This window comes from Fringilla coelebs (genome assembly GCF_963513975.1).
Source record: "Fringilla coelebs genome assembly, chromosome: 5".
In the NCBI taxonomy this organism is placed as follows: domain Eukaryota; kingdom Metazoa; phylum Chordata; class Aves; order Passeriformes; family Fringillidae; genus Fringilla; species Fringilla coelebs.
The window spans coordinates 35,641,818-35,653,520 of record NC_140033.1 but is presented as its reverse complement, the minus strand read 5'-3'; the positions used below and the strand labels follow the sequence as shown (position 1 = coordinate 35,653,520).

The 11,703-nt window shown below is 38.0% G+C and overlaps 1 protein-coding gene across 2 annotated transcripts; it reads right to left on the bottom strand.

Annotated features, from left to right (window-relative positions):
• Nucleotides 1-200: 200 nt before the first annotated feature.
• Nucleotides 201-11,248, bottom strand: TMEM19 (transmembrane protein 19). 2 transcript variants are annotated; one of them, XM_084206376.1, is made up of 7 exons: nt 11,212-11,248; nt 10,818-10,968; nt 7,968-8,081; nt 6,393-6,530; nt 5,836-6,090; nt 4,636-4,845; nt 201-1,815 (listed from the first exon to the last, which is right to left on the bottom strand). In XM_084206376.1, exons 2-7 carry the CDS (start codon nt 10,945-10,947, stop codon nt 1,652-1,654), a joined length of 1,011 nt encoding a protein of 336 aa, XP_084062502.1. In that variant the 5' UTR covers nt 10,948-10,968; nt 11,212-11,248; the 3' UTR covers nt 201-1,651. The 2 variants fall into 2 exon arrangements, with proteins under 2 accessions (XP_084062502.1, XP_084062501.1); XM_084206375.1 differs by lacking the exon at nt 11,212-11,248 and having other exon boundaries at nt 10,818-11,133.
• Between the last annotated feature and the right edge of the window lie 455 nt (nt 11,249-11,703).

The window sequence follows — 11,703 nt, the reverse complement described above, 5'->3', positions numbered from 1 at the left end:
AAAAAGGTATTTTACAAAAATTTTACTTGCTCAATTCTAGAAACTTCAACAGTATTAATAAAATCATAGAAGACAACTAATACAGTGTTTATTTAGAAGCAGCATGAGTCCAAACAGTGCATAAAATTCCCAAGTGTTTATTGTTACAGTTTAAGTGCATATATTACTTCCACAATTTTGTGCCCTTCCACAGGAACAGACATAGAGCAGCTACACATTTTTTTCTTTTCCAAAAGCTTTTACTACTTTGAGATCTCATCTTATAATAGGGTAATATAGTAGTTCCAGTGATGAATTCCAGATCTATATAGACTAGATTTCTAAAGAGTAAACTCAGTATGGAAGGTGTTAAAGTTTTTTAATATTCCCATAAAAGGTGACAAAATAAAAAAGTCAATTGAATTAAGACAGGCAATATACACAAGACACTTGTAAAAAACCCCAGATGTTCAATACAAAATATTCTATCTCTAACAAAAAAGGAAAAGCTTTTCCTAAGTTAAAAGTATGGGCCCACACATCTGAATGTCAATGCTGAGAAGTTATTATGAGGGTGTCTCTAAAGTTTAAATACAATCTGTACTGGCCACATTACTTCCGCAACTTTTATAAATAAAAGACGGAAGACAAAGCATCAAAAATTAGATTTCTCTTTTTAAATGGTTTATATGTGTGACTTCCCCCATTTGCAACAAGGATAAAGTCTGTAGCTTCCTTGGCTGAGGCCATCTTCTCTAAATTGAAGCCTCAAACAAAATGGGAAACATTTCCACTGCTGAGAAATAACCAAGGAGCATGGTGTGGTTAGAATGCCAAACATATGGAACAATTCTACAATTATAGAAAGAAAACATCATTTTTCTAAAGAGAGGATTGTGAATCCACAACTGTCATCTTTAATTTTAAAGTATTTGATAAGTACCACAGTATTGACAAATCTTCATAAATATCATTACTTTTGAAATACAGATGTCAAAAAAGCACAGAAAAATTTATTATTCTTACTAGAACAGCCTAAAGTTTCTACTTTAAATTTAGATTTTTGTTTCCAATGTTATGTATGGAACATTTTTATCAAACCTATTCTCAGGGAAGTGGAGATAGTATCAGGATAGAGAATAGGTAATAAGGCTGAATTCCTGCCCTGCCCAAATACTTCCAAAAGATCTTACAAATTCTAGATAATGAGAAATACCAGAATTCACCCACTTCACCCATGTTACCATTGCCTATATAAAGCTGTAGTGTATTTTGTGGTCTAACTTGGATAACAGCCACAAGGCTCCATCACACTGATTGGTGTGGATTAGACTTCTATTTCCAGCTTCCTGCCTTTCCAGACGCTGGGAACTGGAGAGAATAGACACCAATACTTCAGCTCCATAAATGGAGGATAAATGAATCAAGTGCTTCACCTCACTTGGCAATGACCTACATCCACCTGAGGAGCAGCAAGAGCATTATTGACAAAGCACCTTCCTGAGAGATGCTGATTGCCATCTGAGGTTGCCTTAACAATTTGAGATGGAAAGTCCTTCAGCTTGTTGAATGTTTCAGATCCATCTCTTAAAGACAGTTTAGCTGGAACTCTTTGGAGTCTCTGAGCAAGACTGAACATAAATGATTTGCATGCAGAAAACCTTACACCATTTCAACCCCTTGGCCAGAAAAACCATGACATGCCTGGAAGCACCAGAGCAATAATTACAGAAGAAAAAAGATTTACAGCGTTGTTGTCTAATATAGGTTTTCCAGATATGTGCTTGGAGTCTTTTGTTTGGTGGTTGACAACCATGCCAATTGTCTGGTCAAAACCTGGAAAAAGATGAAAACTTCATTTTACAAAGCCAACCAAGATGAAGAGAAACTTAGCAATGAAGTATATACACCTTCCTAAATTTATTTTACTATAACAGTGTTCAATCTCTGTAAGAAGACATCACCAGACTAAGCTAAATTACGGTTAATTTAATTTGGTACCTTCAAAGAATGGGGTATAAATGCAATACTTTACATTAGAAGTTATAGAAGTTATTTCTTTTGAGAAGTTACACTTCTGTCAAATCCTCTCTCTATGTAGTTTCACAGCAAAGAAAGGAATGAAATAAGCTAAATCAGAAGAGGAAAAACCTGTTCCAAGTCACTCTAAAGCAAGGGATGCTGTTTTGAACAAAAACAACTTATTAGCAACACGTTTTCTGGCAAGAAGATGTATTTGTTTTAAAAGAAAAATTATGGAAATAACATTATTACTTAATCTGACAGAAAACAAGCTCCTAACAAAGGCTGAATTTATAAATTCTATTTACGCACCAATTTTATACTACCAGCAGCTAGAGTTTTTCCTGTAGTACTTAGGTAATTTCTTGCTCTGCCTCTGTATTATCAATACTTTAATATTACTTCATTAGCTATTACTGTACAGACACCATTATCCTGTATTTTGTCCAGCTGCACCATTCTGTATGCTGATAAAAGCACACCAATCTAGAATGCTTGATCTTTACTCACACTGTAGTGAAGTGTAACTGGGTACGTGCATATGCACACATTTAAGGTTGGAACATTCCAAATGAAATCACTATATTTTATATTAAATTTTTTTTCTTCTTAGATTTTACTTTCAACATTCACAACCTGGAAACTTAAAAGAAAGCTGCTATTTTAATTAAAAAAAAAAAAAATTCTGCACCTCAGACAAAACTTAAAAACCCCCTCAGTACGAACCTCCCTGGCAGGTATATAACTGGTAATACTGTTTTGAAACATACATTTAAACCTGGCCTTAAATAATGTGAAAGAGCTACAGAAAAATCAAACTTCAAAGTCTGACAGCTTAACTCTCAACACTTGCTATGTTTTAGAGAGTAGTACTTTCTTTGAGGAAAAACTGGAATTATTTTTTTCTAAATATGTGCCTCAATTGTACATAAAGTGTATATTCCAATCATGAACAAGTAGGTAAAGTAACAGTCCTTTTGTTAGCTTTATTATTTACGGAATAGGTACAGACTGACATCATGAGCAAATCTGAATCTTATTCTGCACAGCTATTCAAAGTTTTAATTAATAACTATGCAGTCATGGGTGGATTTTGTTTCAGAAACAGTGGGTATCACAGGCTATTAGATACACCACATCTAGGAATATCACCAAAAGAAAAAACATTGACAGAAAGGATTAGTAGCATACTATCTTAAAAAAAGAGACAATTCTTTATTCTCACTGCCATATTTATTTTTTTTCAAGATGCTGCAGAAACTAGAGTATTCCTTCTGAGTCCAGACTGAAAGGGGAACAAAAATGTGGGCTGAAGGAGAGACACAAATGAGCAGCACAGTTTTGCCTGTATCACATCACATATATACCACAGCATGTATGTGCACATCATAGTATACACACTCCAGCAATGCTTTTGAGTTTGTAAAAGAAACTGCCTAACTTGCATGCTGTCCCTGCTGCAGCTAAAAAGGTAAGTTGCTGAGCATGGAAAAAATACATGAAATGAAGAAGAAATAGATGCTGATAAATGCAGGCACGCATTAGCTAGGTTTGCTCCATTCTCTTAATGCATCTGCCTCATTAGGAGCTTGAAACATTGTCTGAGCGCTTAAGTGTTTCTTGCTCAGGACAGAAATATCTAAAAATTCATCAAATAGTTAAACACTCCATTGTATTTTGAACTTTAATGGAATCACAAAGAATAGAGCATAAAAAATGTTGTATAGCCAAATCCAGAGCATCAACAACAGCTGGTAGATCTCACTATAAAGGCAGACCTAAAGGACTTGTGTCTCTGAGGCAGTTGATCTGCACATTCACACCCTGACTTCCAATTAATAAGTATACCAACAATGAAACCTGGAAACTTAAGTTCTCTCTGTAAACAAGTTGGTAAGGACAACAGTGTCACATACGGTTTCTAAACAATTTTGAAACAGGATAAGTTTACAGCTTAGCCTAAAGGTTGTCTGTAGTGTTTACTCACAGGCAATGAGTAAACACTGAAATAATTTAGAACCAGCCAGTCAACTTTTTTTTTAAAAATTCATATTGTCTTTTTATTTAAAGTCACAGCTAGTTTGTGATAAGCTTAACTTATAGGAAATAGTATTAAAGAGCTTCTACAGGAAGCAGTGAAAAAAAAAGAAGGCAAACTATTGTTCACTTTTTCTTGTTTAATTCTTACATTTGAGCCTATTGCTAAGACTTCAAAATCAGGAATGGAGCTTCTACAGTGACAACTTAACCCAAGTAAATGGATAATATTAAACTAAATATTAAAGTCTTTCTTATAAAATGTTACTATAATTAGACATATAGAAAATGAAATGTTACTATAATCAGACATATAGAATATTTGTTCTTATAAGGTAAGTTGCTGGGTATCTGTGTCTTTTTCAGTCATTAACATGACACTAAGCTACAATAATCAAATCAAAATGTGGAAAAGGGCCAACCACCCTCGCTCCTTTTCATTACTATGCCCATTTGCTCCCTTTGTCCTTTATGCTGCTATTTTTGTAATCTTTCCATTTAAAATTCATATCCTCAGCCCTTCTTGAAGTTCAAGCCAAATTTTAGGTTACACTGGGAGAGGAAAAAAAAAAAAAAAGAAAAAAAGAAGACTCTTACCACTGTATTGCATCGTAGCTCCCAAATACGAATCAACAATTGATCCCAGTAGGCCAGCTGCTGCACCAAACACTATAATGGGCCATTGTGGAGCAGATATTTCTAGATCACTCACAAAAATGAGTTGAGTTATAAAGTAGGCAATACCTACTGTCATGCCTCCAAGCAAACTTGAGATCAGGCCCACTAAAGTAACTGCTCCATTAGTACCTAAACCAAATAAAATGTAACTCATTTAAAAACTGATTTTAAAAGACTTGTGATAATTTAAATGTTTTACATGAAATACAAAGTGTCCATAGTGAGCTTCTCCCCTTACATCTACTGCAGCTTTTTAACCTGTACCATTACCGCCTGTTACCACTCCTTCCCTGTCTCTAGGGCTACTTCTCTAGAAATATTCACTAGCATTAAATTAAATAAAACTAGACAGCACACACCTCTCAATGTCACTGGTATTTGTCTGCTCTAGGAGATGGTGGGGTAATAAAACATTTGCTCAAGAAAAACAAACCTTGAGATGCAATGCCCTCTTTCAAAAGTAGTATACTACGACATGTTTTACCAGCACATTTAAAAATAAAGAACAAATCCATAAATAGAGATGTTTGATAGCTCATTGAATAAAAATCTGAAGAATGCATACAAAGAAATAAAAAATCCCATACATTTAACTCCTATCCAACAAGATCAATTTGTCAGCAAGACTCAAAAAAGGTATATTACTTTAAAACAGCAATGACATCCACCATGGAGACAATGCTTGACAGACAGAAAGTTCACTTTATTCACCCTTGGTAGGATATTAAAGGAATTGAGTGATTTGGTTATGAAGAGAATTTTCTGTACTGTCCCTCTTGAATATATATTATTAAAATAATGACTGAAAAATATCTGTTGATAACTTGTATTCCTCATATTAGCAGTATAAACTCTTTTACTATTGTCAGAGATTAGAAGCGACAGCATTCAGAATGATTTTAGCTCCGTAGTTGCTATGCTCGTGCATCTCATCAACAAGATGCAGAAGAAACACAGTTGACTATATTTCATTTCAGAAAATGCATTCCTGGTAATCTTTTCAAATCCTACATTTCTGGTATTTATTTTTCTATGTCTTTCTTGAACTTTTCAAGTTGGATGCATAATTCAAAACAGATTACCAAATATTAAGAACATGTAGAAGAGGTAACACCTTACCTACTGGAACCTGTTCCCAGGTTGTTATCAATCTTGGTTTGCTTTTACTCATAACACTACCAATCTCTGAAGCCCATGTGTCACCAGCAGAGCATGCCAAAGCTCCCAAAAGGGATAAGCACATCCATGATGCTGTGTATTCCTTTGAAAAGTCAATAGGAATTTCACCCGGTCCATTTTCTATCATATATAAGAGAGCCAGCTCAGTGGGAACGCCACCATTACAGAATACCTGAACCCAATTCCTCTGGCCACCTGAAGTACAGAAACTGAATTTTAGTAATTTCAGGCAACAGCATGAGGCAAAACCAAAATAACACATATATAAAGTTAAATTTAAAAAGACAAACATTCAAAATAGAAACTTTATGGCAATTTATTTAACAGAACAGAAACAAAGTGGCTTGCTAATATTCACAGGGATAGCGTTGAGGGGCATCTCAACAGTGTTACCTATTCTAGATGTTACATCTTATCTGAACCTTTGAAGGGAACAAGAAACATGCAGTATTTATTCTCTACAAGGGATCTAAAAGAATTAAAGTATTTTGGCTTACCTTCTTTGTATTCTGAATCTATTTGCTTCTTTATATCTTTTTTCCACTTAGTAAGTTTTGAAGAAGTAACAAAAAATACTAACAAAGAAGAGAAGAAACTGTAATTTGCGACTGTAAGGATAAATCCAACCACCAGTCCTATGAAGAAAAAAGAAGTACATAAAGTTCCCTCATGTAACAATGGTTGTTTTGCAAAGCAATGAAGTAGAATTAGAATTAGCAAATAGAATTTTCTGAATATGAAGAGTATCTTCCCGATAAACCTACGACAATCATGCAATAAGAGATTCTATTGAAACTTGCTAATTTTATTCTAACTGCTGAAGCATGTGATTTTTAAGACCTTTTGCCACAAATCAGTTATAATGTGCAAAAATAAAAGAGAAGCAATAAACACCCCAGAATCCAAAGAATATATAATTGAAATTCAAGTACTCCGCCTGAAGATTATTCTTTTTATAAGGAGCAGATATATACCTATGGCTGTGCCTCTATCAGCAACTTTATCATCAGTTTAGGTATTAAATCCCACATCCAAGGTCTTCAAGATAACCTGTAAAACCCTCCTCCATATCTTAGCAGATGGTACTTCTCTATTATTTTCCTTTTTAGTTTCTGATTTTTATTCCACCTCTTTATCTCTGTAATTTTTTAAAGTATTTGATCTCCTTGATGCAATTAATTTTTATGTCCCCCTTCACAGGGGAGGCCTAATTTCACTCCTCACCATGAGATTACAAATCTAAAGGATTGAAAGAAAAATGGTTGCATTTAAGAGCAAATGCTAGTATAAATTGGTAGCCGAGCTGTTAAGAGGTCGGAACATAAAAGTCAGAAAGATTTTTGTTGGTGTAGAAATTGCCTCCCTTAACTCTCACAGACAGAAGATTTGCAAAATGGGTGACAAGGGAAGGAATGATTTGAGGTCCTGTTTTACTCCACTGAACATCAATTCAGACAATGTCACAAGACAAGGGTGAATCACCTCACCCTGAAACGTTGCATCAGATTTCAATAAACACTATTGTACACTACGCTGGGCTTTTCATCATGTGGTCTAGAAAAACTTTTCAGAAACAGTCATTTACTCTTAGTGAAGGACAGATTTAATTTTCTTATTTTTGCCAGGCAAAAAAATGCCTAGAACTGCTTTTATTACAGAAAGGGGAACCATACAGAAAGGAGAACTGATTTCCCTCCAAGCAGGAAGGCTGCTGACACGATCAGTTTAGGGTCTTTCTTTACCACTACCTCTGCCATTTCCTTGTTTCTCTGTGAATCCTTCTATATGTTAAACCAAACCACGTGATTTAACTGCATACTGTACTGAAGTTTAAAAGACTCTTCCAGGTTTCTATAACTAAAATAGCATTAATCAAATCAATTATGAACAGCAGCACAGGGTTAACTTGACTGTTTAAACAAGCATGAGAGAAAACCCCCAGTATGAATCTGGGGTATGTATGGTTACATTTATATTTTATTAGAACAGAACTAGGTAAAGTCTTAAACTGCAAACAATAAAAAGGACCTTTAGTTTATCAACATTTAGCTTAAGTCTCAGAAAAAACATACCTCCCAATGCACCACTGTGATCAAGACTCTTCTTCTTAAACCCCTGTGTAGCAATCATTAGTGGAACCAAGACTGAAAAAAGCCAGCGCCATGGAGAAATGGGTCGTAAAGTACCTGATAAATCAAATAACAGGGTTACACATGATCCTCATAAAGCCTTTATTCTTCATGTCTGAAAAGTCATTATTTCCTGATATATACTTAAATTTTGACCTAAATAGAGATTAAAACTTTTTATCCTTCAGAAGAAAGATATTCATATGGACAGAAGGACAATATATCTGCAATTATCTACTAAATTTTTCCATTTAGCTATCAAAATATATTTCATGAACTGAAATTAATTACCAAAAAATAGCAAAATGTGACAAGAATAAATATGGTGATATTTTCTATTCTAAAAGGGATTTATGAACTTCAAAAACTAACATCTGAATTTACTGTGACAAAATTCCACTAGCAAAAAAAGCCAAGCAAGACAGTCTGCTAGGTGAAAGTAGTGTGACCACTTTATGAAACATCAGCCCTGTCAGTTCTTCTGAAAGATGATGTAAGGCTCTTGATGTAAGGTTCTTTGAAATATACTTTGATCTGATTACTTTCTCAGCAAGATTTGAAGTGACAATTTCAGTTTGAAAAACACACAAACTTCTTAAAGCTAAAGCCAATATTTAATGTAGGTTTTGAAATTTAAAAAAAATTAAATCTCGAGCAGTTATTTATTACATCTCCTATACAAATACAAGACATCACAAATCTTGCATTCAAGTAAGTCCCAATCTTGTAAAAGAAAGATTTCACAGAGGCACAGAGGCTTGTCTTGCTGGAAAGATAAACATGATGGTTTTCAACAAGAACTTTTGTGTCATCAGGACCCCAACCTCTGCACAAACACTGGCTCCCTGATTCAAAGCACGACACAGTAAAACACTCATTGGCATGTAAAGATTTACAATACAAAAAAAATTTTTCTGTGTACTGAAAAGCCCCAAAGCCATAGTAGGTGGGCAAGGGGGATCTTGCAGCCCAGGGCTGAGTCAGAAATTCAGAAGTAAAGCACCAGCTGTGGATGAAGAGCCCTCCAGTGCTGTAGCCTGGTATTGCTTATCACAAACCAAGGCAGCTCTTGGGGCAAACTTGACTGTAACCAGTACTAGAACACAAAGGGGTTCCTTTTCTTTGGCTAACAAATAGAATTTTCATCTCTTCAAGGTAATTTTTGAACTAAAGCTTTAGGATTTGCTTGTAGGACAGAAAAGTATTTGTATTAAATTACTATTAAATAAGACCAAGATAGGATCTATAATAAAACAATGAATGTTTGATTATTTACATTCTAGCTTCACTAACATCTGGCCCACTGTTTGGTGCTTAAGAATTATTATAAACTCTACATTAATAAAAGTATGTTTGCAGTGTTTTTATATTTATATTACAGACTGTGAATTTCACTACTTTTAATGGCTGAGCCATTTAAAACCCATTAACTACTCTATGTTTCATTCACCTCCTTGAAAAGCCAAGGTCTTTCCACAGTCTCAGGCAAATGAACAACAGAAGTTTTATGTCATTCTTGTTCCATAACCATTCCCTAGAAAAAGGGTTTGTCCACAGTCTTCTCCTTTCTATCAGGCCCTGTCCTGATTTAGCTGGTACGAGGTCTCTCCACACTATACTGTAAATTCCCACTCACATAAAAGAACAGGGACTAGAATATTCTAATTGTCAGAAAAGCTATACCTTTAGAGAGCAGACACACATAAATGAAGTTGCATGTTTAAATCCCACTTGGGTAGCTACAAATGACAAAAATAAAAGCTGGTTGTGAAGCCTGCTTCTGCATACCTTCTACACATCTGACATCTCACTACAAGCCAAAGCAGAAGTATGCAGACAACACAGATTTAATGCTGTACCAGAAGTTACCCATCCTAAACCACTGAAAAACACTGAGCAGAGACATGCAACTGCCTCTACAAAAGTCAGCTTATACTGGTGGGGTATTTATTGCAGTTTCTTCCAGACCCAGGGTGTTACTAGGCAGTTGAAGGTGTTCATACTCTATCCCTATGCACTGTCAGCAATACTGCAATGACACTGGACATTCAGACTTCCAGCATCAAACCGGCTGGGGTCTGAATTATAAGTCTTCACCTGTCTTGGAAAAGCAATTGAGTTCTTCTAGGCATAAACTGATACTGCAGGCAGTATCAGCTGCTTTTGCACGCTGCCGTAAGAGTGGTCCTAGAGCCCAAAAGAGAGATTACAGAGAGGACTTGTGTCCCTGCGACTGCACATGACTAAATCACAGCCAGCCTGAGCTGCCCCAGCAGAACGCGGAGCTGACAGTACACACCTCAGCCAGCCACTCCATCCATACACCCCTATCTTCTTATACCATTTCCCATTTCTCTGTTCCTCGACTAAGGAAGTCTTCCTGCATGACCTGTTCTGCACGTTGCAGATGTTGCTGATTCCTAAAACAGTTTTGACAGCTGGCACACTCCTCCCATGCTGTCATGTACTTCCCCTGATACAGAAAGACCTCTGTCAGCTCAGCTTTACCTTTCACTTCTTAATTTTTATTTGCTTTCTTTTGGAGAAAAACATCACAAAGGACATCGATATTTTAAATGGTACATGATCCCTGGGCAGAGCTGCAAGTAAGCGGCTGTCAGCATCTTCTAAAGCACTATCACCTACTGTAAGAGTGAGGTTATCAGCTCGACTGACGAAGGAAGGGGCTGTGCACACACTTCTTCCCATTTTTGTCTCCTGTCTAGAGGGGCCGGAGGGCAGGGTTTGCCCGTGGCCGTGCCATGACAGCCTCTCCCCGGCCTTTGGACTCACCGTAGTACGTACTTGCAGTCATGGACACGATCCAGAACGCCAGCGAAATACAAATGAGCAAGTTCAGGATGACCATATTCGCCATCATCTTGAGGTATTCTCTGAAGAAATCTTCCTGGTAATAGGACATGGGAATCAAGAAGGACAACACCTGCTGGGAAAACACAAGGCGCAGGGCATCAGCGACACCGCCACCACCTTCTTCTCCTCTTTCTCCTCCCGCCCGGCCGGAGCAGCGGCCGGGCCCGGCCCGCACCGCCCCCGGGGCGCTGCCGGGAGACACCGAGGCGCTCATGGAGAGGCTGCTGCGGCCACCCCGGCCGGCCCACCCCGGGCTGCGCTGCGCGGCGCCGGGCGGCCGGAGGCGCTCGCACCGCCCGGCCCCGTCACCGACCTGTTCCCTGGGGCCGCGGGCGCCGCCACCATCCCGCCCTGCGGCCTCCCCGCGCATGCTCCGCCGGCAGCCGCGCTGGCCCGCCCGCGCCTGCGCCGCAGCGAGGGGGCGCTGCGGCTGCGGCCGGGGCCGGGGCCGGGCCCGCGCCGTGAGGAGCTCTGGCTGCCCTCGGGCGGGGATGGGGTCGCGCCCCTCCGACAGACGCTGCCGGTGGAGTTCCAGTTTGCGAAATAAAACCAAGAACGACACGCCTGTGAAAGGCATGAAGTCTGTGGATAATTAGTGAGACCAATGAGTACCTGGATGAGGGAAACTTGTTGGAGCACTTCGAAGTTCATTAGCAGCAGAAGAAAGAGACTTGAAACGTTTCCTAAAGTTGACTTGGGATGAAAACATGCCAAACCTGCCTGGTGGCTTTTCTTGGGGCACGTCGGAATGACTCCCAAAACACTCGAGTTGTAAATAAGCTGACATTAGCTATGGGACAGACTG